This window comes from Oncorhynchus mykiss, chromosome 11 (assembly GCF_013265735.2).
Source record: "Oncorhynchus mykiss isolate Arlee chromosome 11, USDA_OmykA_1.1, whole genome shotgun sequence".
NCBI classification, from domain to species: Eukaryota; Metazoa; Chordata; class Actinopteri; order Salmoniformes; family Salmonidae; genus Oncorhynchus; species Oncorhynchus mykiss.
This window is the reverse complement of record NC_048575.1, coordinates 73,942,427-73,961,004: the sequence shown is the minus strand read 5'-3', so window position 1 is coordinate 73,961,004 and position 18,578 is coordinate 73,942,427. Positions and strand designations below refer to the sequence as shown.

Below are 18,578 nucleotides of genomic sequence, written 5' to 3'. Positions count from 1 at the left end.
GGAGTGTGAGTTTAGAGAGGCATGGCGGTCTAGTTGGTGGCAGCAACACCGTGCACTGCACTGATCTGATCTCTCCTTTTGCTTCCACACCACTGACCTCCCAGAGGACCCATCCACACTTTTCCTTCCTCTGAAGGGTTGGGGATGGCATTCTGCCTTCAGTCAGACACAGGGAGTGCACGCATACACACACTCACCAATAGAGAGACACACACTTTTTTTACTCTAAAACTACGCCAGCTTATCTCCTCTGTTATGTCTCAAAGCTACTCCTGTGACACGGAGGTAGGCTGAGTTTGAGAGATTCTTTACAATTCTGGATTTAAAGGTATGCAAACATGGCTCAAAAGCTGTGCAGTTTACTTTAATGCCATGAACCTTTGTAAACTATGAACCAGGTCCACTCTCAGTGAGGTGTTTCCAAGGTGGTCAATGGTATCTGTGTAATGTAGATAAATCACATTTTTTTGTTCATGTACGGGGTTGAACCCATCTGACCTTCGACACACAGTTCAATCCATCACAGCTCTGGAGAAGACCGATTTTTTTATTTGTGTGAAAGATGTGGTTTTGAAATAAAGTAGGCCCCACATTTGTATTTTTGTAACTCCTATATTTGTTATTTGCCACTTCGAAGGGCGTCTAGTACTGAACTCCTCATTCAACATTATATTCGTTTATTGAGACTGACAAAATCAAAATTCCCACTTTTTTATGGGTTTGCTTTGCATTTCTCACTTTCCCATGGTAATTTATGATGCACTGAATACCGACAAACAATGTTGTGTGAACAGACATTGTTGATGTTGTCAATGGCCCATTTACAGTCAGCGAACTGATTTAGAAACATCCAGCTACAGTAGAGCTGATTTACCTACGCACAGCTACAGTAGAGCTGATTTACCTACGCACAGCTACAGTAGAGCTGATTCACCTACGCACAGCTACAGTAGAGCTGATTTACCTACGCACAGCTACAGTAGAGCTGATTTACCTACGCACAGCTACAGTAGAGCTGATTTACCTACGCACAGCTACAGTAGAGCTGATTCACCTACGCACAGCTACAGTAGAGCTGATTTACCTACGCACAGCTACAGTAGAGCTGATTCACCTACGCACAGCTACAGTAGAGCTGATTTACCTAAGCACAGCTACAGTAGAGCTGATTTACCTACGCACAGCTACAGTAGAGCTGATTTAGCAACGCCCAGCTATAGTAGAGCTGATTTACCTATGCACAGCTACAGTAGAGCTGATTTACCTACGCACAGCTACAGTAGAGCTGATTCACCTACGCACAGCTACAGTAGAGCTGATTTACCTACGCACAGCTACAGTAGAGCTGATTTAGCAACGCCCAGCTACAGTAGAGCTGATTTAGCAAACGCCCAGCTAAAGTAGAGCTTATTTATTAACTCCCAGCTACAGTTGAGCTGATTTAGCAACACCCAGCTACAGTAGAGCTGATTTACCAACGCCCAGCTACAGTAGAGCTGATTTACCAACGCCCAGCTACAGTAGAGCTGATTTAGCAAACGCCCAGCTACAGTAGAGCTGATTTAGTCACACCCAGTTACAGTAGAGCTGATTTAGCAACGCCCAGCTACAGTAGAGCTGATTAAGCAAACGTCCAGCAACAGTAGAGCTGATTAAGAAACGCCCAGCTACAGTAGAGCTGATTTAGTCACACCCATCTACGGTTGAGCCGATTTAGCAACGCCCAGTTGCAGTAGAGCGGATTTAGTCACACCCAGTTACAGCAGAGCTGATTTAGTCACACCCAGTTACAGTAGAGCTGGTTTAGTCACACCCTGTTACAGTAGAGCTGATTTAGTCACACCCAGTTACAGTAGAGCTGATTAAGCAAACGCCCAGCTACAGAAGAGTGGATTTAGTAACACCCATCTACAGTAGAGTTGATTTAGTCACACCCAGCTACAGTAGAGCTGATTTAGCAACACCCAGCTACAGTAGAGCTGATTTAGCAAACTCCCAGCTACAGTAGAGCTGGTTTAGTCACACCCAGTTACAGTAGAGCTGATTTAGCAACGCCCAGCTACAGTAGAGCTGGTTTAGTCACACCCAGATACAGTAGAGCTGATTTAGTCACGCCCAGTTACAGTAGAGCTGATTTAGCAACGCCCAGCTACAGTAGAGTTGGTTTAGTCACACCCAGTTACAGTAGAGCTGATTTAGCAAACTCCCAGCTACAGTAGAGCTGGTTTAGTCACACCCAGCTACAGTAGAGCTGATTTAGTCATGCCCAGTTACAGTAGAGCTGATTTAGTCACGCCCAGTTACAGTAGAGCTGATTTAGCAACACCCAGTTACAGTAGAGCTTATTTAGCAACGCCCAGCTACAGTAGAGCTGATTAAGCAAACGCCCAGCAACAGAAGAGCTGATTTAGTAACACCCAGTTACAGTAAAGATGATTTAGTCACACACATCTACAGTAGAGATGATTTAGTAACACCCAGCTACAGTAGAGCTCATTTAGCAACACGCAGCTACAGTAGAGCTGATTTAACAACGCCCAGCTACAGTTGAGCTGATTTAGCAACACCCAGCTACAGTAGAGCTGATTTAGCAACACCCAGCTACAGTAGAGCTGATTAACCAATGCCCAGCTACAGTAGAGCTGATTTAGCAAACTCCCAGCTACAGTAGAGCTGATTTAGCAAACTCCCAGCTACAGTAGAGCTGATTTAGTCACACCCAGTTACAGTAGAGCTGATTAAGCAAACGCCCAGCTACAGAAGAGTGGATTTAGTAACACCCATCTACAGTAGAGCTGATTTACCAACACCCAGCTACAGTAGAGCTGATTTACCAACGCCCAGCTACAGTAGAGCTAATATAGAAACTTGAGGACACACATAAGAAATGCTGGGCAGCAATGACAAATTAAAAACAACTTCCCTCAATTCATCCTGTGACTGAACCCAGTAAAAATATAAAACAAAAGGCACAAATGAAAGAAAATGATAGGGATGGTGCACTGCCATTAAGCAAGCACTCAAGCTTGTAAAAAAAAAAACTAAGGATATGATTGTGATTGAGATTTGGGCCAATGTCAAATGTGTATGTGGTGAGGATGAAGAATGGAGAGTTTACTGTACCCTAACCAAAAACACTCCATGGGGATGCTAAAAGTCAAAGTATTGACCATCAAACCAACTATATAGACCTGGGCAACAACTACGACAATAAAGAAACATGTTTTATACAGACTACATGAGGTACTGTAAATGCTCACCATTAGCTATTGGAGTTGTATTGTCAGGAGACATTCTAACAGGAAAGGTAAGGATAGAAGCAGGCTGGGCCCTGGGGTCTCCTTTCTAATGTCAGTGTGTTGAAGGGCAGAACACAGACGGGCTATGACTTCTACTTTGGATCCCATACACTCTTCTCTTGCACCTGACCCTCCTTTGACATGCTTGCATAGTAAAGGTGCTTACTGGAGAGTAAGAAATGAATGCTTCAGCTAATAGATTGTGTGCGTGCGTGCACAGCAATGACACACACACACACACACACACACACACACACACACACACACACACACACACACACACACACACACACACACACACACACACACACACACACACACACTTCATGGGTGTTCAGAATCGAATGAAAACATTGGAAGACTGAGCTGTTTACGTTCAGTCTATAACTTTCCTTTGTCTCTGGCAGCTGAAGCCATAACATTTTGTGTGGTTATTTTCAGTCATTTAGCTTAATGTTTCCAGCTCCAGTCCTTGAGTACCTCCAACAGAAAACGTTTTTGTTGTAGCCCCGGACAAACTCCCATGATTCAACTCATTCAGGGCTTGATGATTTGTTGACAAGTTGAATCAGATTGCTTGTTCGGGCTACAACAACAAAAATCTGTGCTGTTGGGGTACTCAAGGACTGGAGTTGGGAAACACTGAACTATCAGATGCCACGACTTCAGGCCAGTGTCACTCAATATATAGCGCCCCCTATAAGAAAATATGGAACATTATCTACGGTTCCAGATGCATATCGCATCTGGATGGGATGGTTGTTCAGATGGACTCCTTCTTGTGTAAGGAGACGTTGTACATATGAAAATAAATACGACCAACTAGTACGCAATATCAAAGATGTAAAATGTTAGTGGAGGGAAAGACAACGTCAAAAAAAGTATTTTGCAATGTGAGCAATCAATAAATAAAAGCACAATGCATCAAGAAGTAGGTTAGCTGCACGATATGGAGAGCGATAGAGGCAGGCAACTCCTTTTTTACTCGACAGTACCGTTATTCTACTTACCCTGGTAGTTTGCATACATTCCTGCCTTTGGGATTGAGTTCTTGGCTGAAACTCGAAAAAAATGAACAAACCACCACAACAACTGCAAAAAAAATATTCAATTCCATTTTACAAGAAACAGCATCCTTCTAGACGCATCTTACACTCTGCGTTCCTCCTCTCCAGAAAACAACACTTTATCCTACTATTGTGTTACCCAGGGTTTCGTTATGTATAATCCACAGCGGTAAAATGTGTTTATTTGTTATTGTGGGAACTTCAGAAACGTTATCCAAGTATGGTATAATACAGGTTCCAGTTGAGGAGAAAATGTTTACCACTGCGCAATCTACGCCAACGACGTACCCAAGAGTCGAAAGAAAGTGTAGCGACACCAAACCACGCAGAGTACTGTTCCAAATAAGTTATAAAACCCAAAGATGTGCACGCAATTCGATCTCCTCGAATGATGACTTTCGTTCATTGCAGATTTGTAACAGAACTATTCGTTATTCCATACATTTTCAAAAGACTAAGCAAGCAGGAAACAGGTATCAGGAAAGTAGCGGAAGCCAACAACAGGCATCCTCCTTCGACAATATAAACAGGCGTTTATTGCCACCAACCATAATTTGGCCACAAATCTTGTTTTGTGCCCAGCGGAATAACTAAACTAGCAGCAAACGAGTAGAAAACTAAATCTTTCAACAGGCCGAGTCAAAATGTCAACATTTCTTTAAATCAAAGATTAATAAAGTTTTATTCCTTTATTGTCTTCTCTTTCTTGGGCTCTCACGTGTGTCGGGAAAATTCCCGATTTAGCCTAGTCTAGCCTTCGCAGTCGTTACACAGGGTCAAGTGGATTTACTTTTCGTGCGCCACAGTTGATTTCTTGTTCTGAGAAAAGAAACCATAAGCAACTAAAGAAAGTGGGTGTGCCACAAGTGCCACAAATAGACAATATTATGATATAGGCCTATGTCTGGTTCTTTAATGTCCACATTTCCTCAAAATATAAGAAAATACTTTAATAATAATAATAATTTTGTCTAAAAAAGTGGTTTTATTTATAGTAAAATAATTGGAATAATTTAATTTAGGCAATGAGGTACCCAAACTGTATTTATTTATTCAAATGTTTGTAACATTAATGTTAATCCCAATCAATCATTATTCAAGGACAACTTCATTGGATCGAAATTTAACAGAAAGAAAAAGCTCTTGGCAGCACCCTTCCTACAGTTAACTTCCGCAAGGCAATGCCGCCCCCGTCTGTTTCATTGAATGAACTGACAAAATAACCGCATGACCTAACTATGGATTATTACCATTTCACCATAGTTTTCAGTACTTTACTGTGCGATTAATACAATAGTTATTTTCATCAACTTGTTACATTAATCTGGAAAATAAAAACGACGATTTCCTGTTTGATGGGATATTTATTGGGACAGGTGTTTTCAATTTTCGAGCTGGAATCCACCTGAAAGTCTTTACCAAGGAGGAATACACACGTGTTTTACGTCGAAACTGTATCCGACCTTGCACCGGCAGGCGCCGATATAAACATCTGAAGACAAAGTAGGACGTGAGCACACAGTTGGACTCCACGGAAAAGCAGAAATGCTTCCCCCACGCCGAAGACCTCTATTGATTTTGAGCATACACAGGAAGCATACAAGAGTAAAGACAATTTAGAACTGTTCAGAAGTTTGGTGTTTTTCACACTATGCTCTTATGACGTTTTGATTGATAAGGAGGTTTGGTAGGCCTATACTAATCAAGCCTTTTTTGTTTTCCTCCCCCTGTTGTAAAGCTCAAACTGGCTAAGTGCATATAAATCAAAATTAGAGGGGCGACAGGTAGCCTAGTGGTTATAGTGTTGGACAAGTAACCAAAAGTTTGCCAGATCAAAACCCTGAGCTGACAAGGTAAAAATATGTCGTTCTGCCCCTGAACAAGGCACTTTGTCATTGAAAATAAGAAATTTTGCTTAACGATTTCTCTTGCCTATTTAAATAAAAAATAGGCACATCATGCTATCTTCTCTGTTTACATCAAAGGTTTCCTTCTGATATGTCTGTCCTGTGATGCTGACTTTAATTAAACTGAACAAAAATATAATGTTGCATTTCTGCAATACTAAGTTACTGTTTATGTAAGGAAATCAGTCAGAAATAAATTAGGCCCTTCAAGCCCCTGATTCAGAAGAACAGGGCTCCATCCTGGACCACAGTGCTATTTTACCTTTATTTAACTAGGCCAAGAACAAATTCTTATTTTCAATGACAGCCTGTTCAGAGGCAGCACAACCTTGTCAGCTCAGGGATTTGAACTTGCACCCCTCCAGTTACTAGTCCAACACTCTAACCACTAGGCTACCCTTCCGCCCCATGCAAAGGAGGACCTCACACAGGAGGCAGTGACTGAAGAGATTTGCTTATTACTTTAAATGCTCTTCCTAACCTATTTCATAGACCAAAAAACAGAATGTTGCTAGAACTTCAGGTTTTACTATATGTTCTGGTGGGGTCCCAGCAGCCATCGTTAGTAGAACAACATCACATGTTAATGTTGGCTTATAAGAAAACAGATGCGTGTGTGTGTCCCTTTATCAGAATGAAAATAGGGGATTGTTTTGTGTATGAATTCGAAGTACTATATACTTCTGAGAGCACACAGACATCTTGTTAAGCAAACCAGTTTTTATTTTTCACACATCAAAAATGTTTCCGCAAACAAAGGTTATTTCCTTATTCTGAATGAAAGGCATGCAGATCTAACCAGGGTGAATGACCACAGTATGATTTTCCCCTCGTTTGAAGCCAGGGACAGGCTATAATTTGATATCCCTCTCAGGATGTAAACACTAGTCTGTCCAGACCCCATTGGTCGGTTGGGTCAAGGCCCTCCTCGCCTGATTGGCTGTCCTCTCGGAACTCTCACTCTTCAGGAATTCTGTCACATGAGGCAAGCTGCAGCAGCACAAGAGAGTCAGTAGAGACAGTCGGATCCCTGATCTGATATAAACCTGTATGACAGGCCAGGAAGAACTTACACAACCGTTCTCTCTGAGGAGAGCTAGGCTTCATATGGGTTAGATCATGCAGCTATGTAGTCACACTGAGTTATGCTAAGTTTTTCTTTTGAACTCACCTTCATTAGCCCCTCTTTGGAGGATAACTTTAACTTTGAGATTACACGCCTAAAAAATAAGTAAATTGGTCTGAATTGCATCCAGTGCGAGAGAGCGAGTGAGAAATAGAGAGAGGGAGAGTGTGAGCGAGAGAGAGAGTGAGAAAGAGAGAGAGGGAGAGTGTGAGCGAGAGAGAGAGAGCAATAGGGACATAATGCCAAAGGACTGAGTGTTTCTCTGTGTCTGTCTCTCTCTGAAAGAGGTCACTCTGGTCAGGTACATTTCAGAATCAGCAAGCGATCAGCTCTGTTGACTCAGATCAATGGCTGCCTGAGATCTTGTTTAATATGCAAAAACAGATGTAAGACAGTATGGCTTTTACTCACTCCCTGCCCTGTTTGAAAAATCTCCTAACTCTACCATGAAAATACTATTAGGACAGGACACCCCAGTCACTTCTGCTGTTTAGTTTTCGGCTTAGTCTGGACTTTGTCTGCCATCAGAAGACAGTCAGACCTTTGTATTGGTAAAAAACAGACTTGCAAGGCATAAGCCAGGAAGAGTTAGCTTGTCCACTTTGATGCAAGACCACTTTCTGATACAATTGTGCTTGGGACTTATCAAAGACACTTGCACCAGGCAGCATCTCAGCAGCATGTGAGTGAGAGACAGTATGAACAAGAGGGGAATGGAATGGAATATAAAATAATAGAATAGAATCGTTCCCGAGAAGATTTTTTATTTTTTTCACAACAAGCTCATACATTTACACACAAATAACCAACCAACAACCCACCCCCTAGATATTTACATTTCCATCTCATGTATGATGAATGTATTCCACTTACAGTCCAGACATGCCATCATACCATCTACCCCGTTACCAAACTTTCTTACGTCCAAATACCCCAACAATATCTCACGGACTGACACGGTATTCGACCATGGTCCAAATGGGAGATAAACTTAATTAAGAGTTTGACGGTTAAGTTTAGGCATTGATTCCGATTGGTTAAGGGTTAAGGTTTGGGAATAAAATAAATAGAAGAAAAGAGTGCCTAGCACTGGGATTGAACCTGCAATCCTTGGAGCCGGAGCTCATGGCTTACGTCCATCCCCATCCACAATGCCCACTTGATGGTAATAGTGCTCACCATTGCCCCTAGTGGCCCGGTATTGAAGGCATCTCCCAACATTATGTGGACCAGGATGAATGTCGAATACTGCACTGGATCTGGTGTGACCAGGCTGAATAGCCATCAAACTTGCTGGCCCCTGTGTGGTCACATGAGTCAGATCTCATTTCTGTGATCTGTAATGGTATGGACATAGGTCCAGCTGTATAGTGTGTCTGAGTGCCCTTCGTGAAGGTCCAATTTAAACATGGGCAGGGACAGCACAAGCAGTCTATCTGGGCCACCTGTGGTGAGATGTGTCCTATATCCACCGGCTGGTGCCTCAAGGGCAATACAGTTCATGGAATTGTGGTTATTTAAACAAATGGAATGGGATTTGATGTGCCAGGCTCATGTTCACCAAGGAATTTAATGTCAATGTTTGTGTGTGTGGACTGTGGCGAGCTCCAACATAATGAACACTATAATACTGTTCACATCCATAACGAGTGAATCATTCAGCTTTCTTTTTCTATCCTTTTTTGTTGACAGATCACGTGTCCCCTCAGAGAAAGAAAGCTTAAGCAAGTCCGTCTGTTGGGGTGTTAGGCTTACATTTGAGGGAACTAACTACATTGCCTTGCAAAAGTATTCATCCCCCTTGGCGTTTTTCTTATTTTGTTGCATTACAACCTGTATTTGAAATAGATTTTTATTTGGATTTCATGTAATGGGCATGAAAAAAATTACTTTTTTGGTAAAACAGAAAAGTGGTGCATGCATATGTATTCACCCCCTTTGCTATGAAGCCCCTAAATAAGATCTGGTGCAACCAATTACCTTCAGAAGTCACAGAATTAGTTAAATAAAGTCCACCTGTGTGCTATCTAAGTGTCACGTAATCTTTCACATGATCTCAGTATACAGTAGCTGTTCCTTTTGTCCAGGTGGGAAAGGGCGGTGTGGAATGCAATAGAGACCATGTGAAGACTTACAGAAAACGTTTGACCTCTGTCATTGCCAACAAAGGGTATATAACAAAGTATTGAGATTAACTTTTATTATTGACCAAATACTTATTTTCCACCATAATTTGCAAATAAATTCATTAAATTCATTTTCTCTCATTTTGTCTGTCATAGTTGAAGTGTACCTATGATGAAAATGACAGGCCTCTTTCATCTTTTTAAGTGGGAGAACTTGCACAATTGGTGGCTGACTAAATACTTTTTTGCCCCACTGTATATACACATGTTCTGAAAGGCCCCAGAGTCTGCAACACCACTAGGCAAGGGGCACCACCAAGCAAACGGCACCATGAAGACCAAGGAGCTCTCCAAACATGTCAGGGACAAAGTTGTGGAGAAGTACAGATCAGGGTTGGGTTGTAAAAAAATATCAGGAACTTTCAACATCCCACGGAGCACCATTAAATCCATTATTAAAAAATGTAAAGAATATGGCACCACAACAAACCTGCCACGAACGGGCCGCACTCCAAATCTCATGGACCAGGCAAGGAGGGCATTAATCAGAGAGGCAACAAAGAGACCAAAGATAACCCTGAAGGAGCTGCAAAGATCCACAGCGGAGATGGGAGTATCTGTCCATAGGACCACTTTAAGCCGTACACTCCACAGAGCTGGGCTTTACGGAAGAGTGGCCAGAAAAAATCAATTTCTTATTAATTAAAAAAAAAAATAAGCAAACACGTTTGGTGTTCACCGAAAGGCATGTGGGAGACTCCCCAAACATATGGAAGAAGGTACTCTGGTCAGATAAGACTAAAATTGAGATTTTTGGCCACCAAGGAAAGTGCTATGTCTGGCGCAAACCCAACTCCTCTCATCACCCCGAGAATACCATCCCCACAGTGAGCATGGTGGTGGCAGCATCATGCTGTGGGGATGTTTTTCACCGGCAGGGACTGGGAAACTGGTCAGAATTGAAGGAATGGTGGATGGTGCTAAATACAAGGAAATTCTTGAGGGAAACCTGTTTCAGTCTTCCAGAGATTTGAGACTTGGACGGAGGTTTACCTTCCAGCAGGACAATGACCCTAAGCATACTGCTAAAGCAACACTCAGGTGGTTTAGGGGGAAACATTTTAAAGGTACTGGAATGGCCAGACCTCAATCCAATTGAGAATCTGTGGTTTGACTTGCTGTACACAAGGCTGGAGGCGGGACTGAGACAGGTAATGGTGGACTGAACTAAGTTATGTAGAGCACTTTAAGATAAAAACGTAATATTAAATATCGTCAAGTTAGACTAAATATTAGCACTACACAATCTGGGTGGGTGATAACTTTCAATCTGGATAATAACACAAAACAAATCTTAAGACTAGAGACATTTATCGACAAATATTACGAAAACAAGCAACACCCAAACATGACGGAGAGTAAGACAGGTGAACCGATTTCTAAACAAAAACGTGACTGTTCTACAGACACAGACGATTTAATATTTTCATCACCACTGGTGAAGGTCGAAACCGATCTGTTAAAATCAATAAATGACAAACTGGGTATACTTGAATTAGTCAGTAAGGATATAAAAGAGTTGAAGGCAAGCCTCGAGATGAGTGATGAAAAAGCTGCGACACTGGAGAAGGAAACACACCAGCTAAAAGGGACACTCAATAAGATTGAAACCGAAGTGAATTAACTTAAAAAGGAGAACACTGTTCTGAGAGAAGCCTTACTTGACATGCAGACTAGATCCATGAGAGAGAATCTGGTACTTACAGGTATCCAAGAGAAAGAAGGAGAAGTTCCTGAATCTCTAGTTAGAGAGTTCTTCCTTACAACGCTTCAGATTCCATGCGAAGCTATCGACAAAATCCAACTGGAACATGTACACGGCTTCGGACAGAGAGGGCAAAGGTATGAACGCCCAATCGTTGCCAAATTTGCTTCCTTTAAAGATAAATAATGACTAAAATCCTGGGTAAAAGACTTGCTGGGACCAAAATTGGCATGAATGATCAGTTCCCGAAGGAAATTGCAGAACGGCGTAAAGTTCTGTGTCCAATTTCAAAGAAAATAGATTTAAAAGGGAAACGAGTAGCTCTCGTCGTTGATAACTATATATTGATAACCCGTTGTTCAGAGACACAAAGACTACTCCATGGTTATTTTAGAAATTACAAAGTTCTCATAGACGAGGAAAATATTGAAACACAATTTTCGCCCGGTTATGGATTGTAACAATACAATAAAAAAATATATATTTTCTATATATCTTCAAATATAACCAATTGGAAATCACAAGCACTAATCCAACATGGTGAAGATGTGGTGTGTGTTTATTTTTTATTTTATTTGTTATGTTTGGGAAAGTGTGGCGTTGAGTGAGAAATTAAATGGTTGCAATGTATTGCTGTGAGCGGGGGTGTGAGAGAGCTTTCAATGTTGTTCAGATGATGGATAGACTTTTTATAATGAATTATACGTCTTATTTATTTATTGTCCTATCATGGTGGAACAGTTTTAAAAATAATTATACATTTAATTTATTTATTGTCCTATAATGGGGTACAAAATGTTTTAAATAAATTATTTCTAATTTCTTTATTTATGATCCTATATTGATGGAACAGTCCACAACCCTATGCCCTAGACACCCACCTGAATGACCCAGACACTAAGGAGAAGTCCCTAACTGTTTTATGGGCCTGCTGTAAGCGGTATGTATGCAGCCAAAATGATGGTCAGAGACCAAGAGCAGCACTGCATCTTCAAGATTCTGAGCCTGCTTGGCAGGGTTGGTCCTGCAAAGCCAAAGCCCCCTAAAGGGAGAGCATACTATTCAAGGAAATTCTCAAAGCTGCTAATGGGAACACTTGCTGCGGTAACCCATGGGGAGGGGGTCACACTCGGACATTCAGAGAGGGCGGTATATTATTGTGGCCCTGGTGACACAAAATCAAAATTCAAAATTCTGTCTGCATGGAGATGCTTGGGAATATGGTCAATACGGGGGACCGTGTTGTGGGTGTTTCAGGGAAAAGGTGTACATTTGACCTCCATCATCTAGGACGTGACAATGGTTAATAAAATCTCTCAATTTCTGCCCATTTGTTTTGCACGGTCTTGCAGGCCTTCTCATACAGCTACAACTGTAAATGCATTTGTAAATCAAGACCTTTCTTGAGTTGGGCTCTGGGATGGTGCAACTGTTGAGAATGTGAGCCTATGGTTGTGTGGGAGGAAAGGGTTGAGTGCGTATGGAGTAAAAGATGTTAGGGACAATAGAGGATGATTCACAACAATTGTTTGCTAAAATAATAATGGCTTGTAATGATGTATTTTTTTGCCTATTAATTGCCTACATTACTAAAAATATTAATAGCTAATTTTGGAAAATTAGAAATAGGATTCTTATATACATTATTTTTTTTCGATGGCTAAATATAATACAAATCGAGGTGAGGGCAATGGAAATGCATTTGGCAGTTGATCTACTTCTGTTCTGTAAATGGCACTGTGTGCTCTTTTCGAAGGATGAATCCCAGTCATTTCAAGGCTATGGGATATGGGAGGTCGGGGGTGGTCTGCTGGGCATTGGGATGACAACCCAACTCGGGATGAGGAGGGCTTTTAGGGGGTGGAATAGTGGGAACCAATTGGAGGTGTTTACTTAATAGCAATGCAATATCATGGTACAGCTATATAGACACTCAATCATCATGTTACTTTTTAATGGTACGTTTACAAACATATATTTTGATAAATATAATTGAAAGTTGTGTCTCATTATGGTAAGTGGTGAAATAAGTATAGCCAGTTACAATTGTAATGGCCTAGCAGATAATAAGAAAAGGCGATCGGTATTTACCTGGCTAAAAGAGAAGTAATATTATACCTATTGTTTACAGGAAACCCGTTCAACAATTTTAGATGTAGTTTTGTTGAAAAAGGACCGGGGGGGGGGGGGGGGGGGGATATATTTATCCCATGGGCAAAGAAATTCAAAAGGGGTGATGGTTTTAATTAACAGTCATTTTGATCCAAATGTGCAAATTGTCCAAACAGATCATCAAGGTAGATGGATTATTTTGAATATGCTTTTGGACAATTAACAGATATGGCCTATACGGTCCAAATAATGATGATCTAAGCTTCTTTGAAAATATATATGAGAATCTATCAAGTCTACAAGCAACACTAGACCCTATTATTATGGTGGGAGATTTTAATACGGTCTTAAATACCTCTATAGACCGGAAAGGAAATCACACTACAAACTATCACCCTCAGGCACTTAAGGAAATCAAGAATGTCATGGATATATTGGAATTAGTTGATATATGGAGGCTTAAATAACCTTACCTAGTGAGATATACATGGTGGAGGCTTAATCAAGCTATTCGTCTTAACTACTTTCTTATGCCATTATCTCTGGCACCAAAAGTTAAAAAATTGTTGATAGGGGACAGAATGCGATCAGATCATCACATAATTGGCATATATAATTATCTTACAGAATTTCCACGTGGGCGAGGATATTGGAAATGTAATCAAAGCCTACTAGATTAGAAATAGTTTAGAACTAGGACAGAAGAATTTATAACTGACTTTTTCAGACATAACATAGGTACAGCAGATTCCCTTATTGTATGGGACACTTTTAAGTGTGCCTTTAGAGGCCATGCAATTCAGTACTCATCTATAAAACAAAAGCAATTTAGATCAAAAGAGTCACTATTAACAAAGGAAATTGAAAGACTAACAGTACAGTTAGATAGCAATAAAAACGGTACTATAGAGGCACAGAATAAGTTAGAGGAAAAACAAAAAGAAATGGAGGAACTTATTCAAGAAAGATCCAGTGGAATATATCATAAAAATAATGCAAACTGGGTGGAATATGGGGAGTAATGCAACAAACTCTTTTTCAATCTTAAATATAGAAATGATACCAAAAAATGTTATAAAAAGTTTTACAAATGATGGAGTCATGCATGATTCACCGAATGATATTTTGAAAGAGGAAGTAAAGTACTTTAAGAATATGTTTTCATTCCAGTCTCCTCCATCTCAACTAACTGAAACCAATTGTATGGATTTTTTTCCTAATAATAATGTAATATTAACATCTGTACAGAAAGACTCATGTGAAGGTCAAATTACAGAGGAGGAACTTCTTGAGGCAATTGGGGCCTTTAAGGCTGAGAAAACTCCAGGGCTGGATGGCATACCAGTGGAAGTATACCCAAACATTTTTTGATATACTCAGAGGACCATTAGCATATTTTAACCACTCCTATATAAAAGGTAGATTATCAGACACGCAACAAGAAGGTCTGATATCATTATTCCTGAAACAGGAAAACAGGAAAACAGGAAAACAGGAAAACAGGAACTGGTATATAAAGATCCAGTCCATTAAAAAAATTGGAGACCGCTTACACTTCTGTGTTGCGATGCAAAAATTCTAGCAAAATGCTTGGCGCATAGAATTAAGAAAGTATTGTAAAATATTATTCATCCTAATCAGACAGGTTTTTTACATGGAGATAATCTAAGACAAGCACTGGAAACAATAAAATGCTATGAAATATTGGGGACGCCAGGCCTGGTTTTCATAGCTGATTTTGAAAAGGCTTTTGATAAAGTATGACTAGAGTTTATATACAGTGGGGCAAAAAAAGTATTTAGTCAGCCACCAATTGTGCAAGTTCTCCCATTTAAAAATATGAGAGAGGCCTGTAATTTTCATCATAGGTACACTTCAACAATGACAGACAAAAATAGAAAAAAAATCCAGAAAATCACATTGTAGGATTTTTAATGAATTTATTTGCAAATTATGGTGGAAAATAAGTATTTGGTTGCCTACAAACAAGCAAGATTTCTGGCTCTCACAGACCTGTAACTTCTTCTTTAAGAGGCTCCTCTGTCCTCCACTCATTACCTGTATTAATGGCACCTGTTTGAACTTGTTATCAGTATGAAAGACACCTGTCCACAACCTCAAACAATCACACTCCAAACTCCACTATGGCCAAGACCAAAGAGCTGTCAAAGGACACCAGAAACAAAATTGTAGATCTGCACCAGGCTGGGAAGATTGAATCTGCAATAGGTAAGCAGCTTGGTTTGAAGAAATCAACTGTGGGAGCAATTATTAGGAAATGGAAGACATACAAGACCACTGATAATCTCCCTCGATCTGGGGCTCCACGTAAGATCTCACTCCGTGGGGTCAAAATGATCACAAGAATGGTGAGCAAAAACCCCAGAACCACACGAGGGGACCTAGTGAATGACCTGCAGAGAGCTGGGACCAAAGTAACAAAGCCTACCATCAGTAACACACTACGCCGCCAGGGACTCAAATCCTGCAGTGCCAGACGTGTCCCCCTGCTTAAGCCAGTACATGTCCAGGCCCGTCTGAAGTTTGCTAGAGAGCATTTGTATGATCCAGAAGAAGATTGGGAGAATGTCATATGATCAGATGAAACCAAAATATAACTTTTTGGTGAAAACTCAACTCCTCGTGTTTGGAGGACAAAGAATGCTGAGTTGCATCCAAAGAACACCATACCTACTGTGAAGCATGGGGGTGGAAACATCATGCTTTGGGGATGTTTTTCTGCAAAGGGACCAGGACGTCTGATCCGTGTAAATGAAAGAATGAATGGGGCCATGTATCGTGAGATTTTGAGTGAAAACCTCCTTCCATCAGCAAGGGCATTGAAGATGAAACGTGGCTGAGTCTTTCAGCATGACAATGATCCCAAACACACCGCCCGGGCAACGAAGGAGTGGCTTCGTAAGAAGCATTTCAAGGTCCTGGAGTGACCTAGCCAGTCTCCAGATCTCAACCCCATAGAACATCTTTGGAGGGAGTTGAAAGTCTGTGTTGCCCAGCAACAGCCTCAAAACATCACTGCTCTAGAGGAGATCTGCATGGAGGAATAGGACAAAATACCAGCAACAGTGTGTGAAAACCTTGTGAAGACTTACAGAAAACATTTGACCTCTGTCATTGCCAACAAAGGGTATATAACAAAGTATTGAGATAAACTTTTGTTATTGACCAAATACTTATTTTCCACCATAATTTGCAAATAAATTCATTAAAAATACAACAATGTGATTTTCTGGATTTTTTTTCTCATTTTGTCTGTCCTAGTTGAAGTGTACCTATGATTAAATCATATTTTTAAGTGGGAGAACTTGTACAATTGGTGGCTGACTAAATACTTTTTTGCCCCACTGTATATAAATCCCTAAAATATTTCAATTTTGGGGAATGTCTTAAAAAATGGGTTAAAATTATGTATAGGAACCGTAGGTGTAAAATAGTAAATAATGGCTACATCTCAGAAAGTTTAAAACTATCTAGAGGAGTAAAACAAGGCCCCATTCATCGGCATATCTATTCATTATTGCCATCGAAATGTTAGCTATTAAAATTAGATAAAATAATAATATTAAGTGATTAGAAATCCGTGGTTTAAAAACTAAGGTGTCATTGAACGCTGATGATTCATGTTTTCTTTTAAAACCACAATTACAATCTCTTCATGGCCTCATAGAGGATCTAGTTGTTTTTGCTATCCTAACTGGATTAAAACCAAATGATGATATGTGTACTATATTACGTATTGGATCACAAAAAAAAATGCAAATTTTACATTACCATGTAGTTTACCAATTAAATGGTCTGACGGAGATGTGGACATACTCGGTATACAAAGTTAGCAAAAATAGATCAGATATTGCTACCATGGAAAGGAAAATACCTGTCTATTTGTAGAAAAATCACCCTGATTAACTCTTCAGTCATATCACAGTTTACCTGTTTGCTTATGGTTTTGCCTACACCTGCTTTTTAAATGATATGAACAAAAAATATTCAATTTTATTTGGAAAGGCAAGCCAGACAAAATTAAGAGGGCCAATTTTTATAATGAATATGAATTCGAAGGGCAGAAATGATTAAATATTAAAGCATTAGACCTCTCACTAAAGGCATCAGTCATGCAAAAGTTATGCGTAAATCCAAACTGGTTCTCTAGTAAATTCCCCTTTATTCAGATTACATTACAATCTGCAAAATATCGTTATTTTTTAAACAAGCCTTAGAAAGGTGGTGGCAATTTCAGTTTAATCCACCTGAAAGACAGAACAAATAATATAACAAATATTGTGGTTAAACTCAAAAATACTAATTGATTAAAAAAAACATATTTTTCAATGAAATTTAATAAATAAATAGGACTGGCGGAGATTACTACTTCCGGCGCCGACAGAGATGGCTGCCTCGCTTCGCTTTCCTAGGAAACTATGCAGTTTTTTTGTTTTTTTACGTGTTATTTCTTACATTGGTACCCCAGGTCATCTTAGGTTTCATTACATACAGTCGAGAAGAACTACTGAATATAAGAGCAGCGTCAACTCACCATCAGTACGACCAAGAATATCACTTTCGTGAAGCAGATCCTGTGTTCTGCCTTTCACCCAGGACAACGGAATGGATCCCAGCCGGCAACCCAAAAAAACGACTTTGTAAAAGAGGGAAACGAAGCGGTCTTCTGGTCAGACTCCGGAGACGGGCACATCGCGCACCACTCCCTAGCATATTTCTTGCCAATGTCCAGTCTCTTGACAACAAGGTTGATGAAATCCGAGCAAGGGTAGCATTCCAGAGTAACGTTCTTTGCTTCACGGAAACATGGCTCACTGGAGAGACGCTAATGGAGTCGGTGCAGCCAGCTGGTTACTCAGAAACAAACATCGACAGAAACAAACATCTTTCTGGTAAGAAGAGGGGCGGGGGCGTATGCTTTATGGTTAATGAGACGTGGTGTGGTCACAACAACATACAGGAACTCAAGTCCTTCTGTTCACCTGATTTAGAATTCCTCACAATCAAATGTCGACCGCATTATCTACCAAGGGAATTCTCTTCGATTATAATCACAGCCGTATATATTCCCCCCCAAGCAGACACATCGATGGCTCTGAACAAACTTTATTTGACTCTTTGCAAACTGGAATCCACATATCTTGAGGCTGCATTC

At 40.4% G+C, this 18,578-nt stretch overlaps 1 protein-coding gene across 5 annotated transcripts in view; it reads right to left on the bottom strand.

Annotated features, from left to right (window-relative positions):
* Positions 1 to 11,433, bottom strand: part of LOC110536373 (scavenger receptor class F member 2) — a 33,388-nt gene extending 21,955 nt beyond the window's left edge. For 4 of the 5 annotated variants that reach the window (XM_036936290.1, XM_036936291.1, XM_036936292.1 and 1 more), the window contains exon 1: positions 4,310 to 5,168. In XM_036936290.1, the coding sequence (XP_036792185.1) occupies positions 4,310 to 4,416 (107 nt within the window). In that variant the 5' untranslated portion in view covers positions 4,417 to 5,168. Of the gene's footprint in view, positions 1 to 4,309; positions 5,169 to 11,289 lie in introns of those variants that run through there. The other variant, XM_036936294.1, reaches the window with a different exon arrangement.
* Positions 11,434 to 18,578: the final 7,145 nt, after the last annotated feature.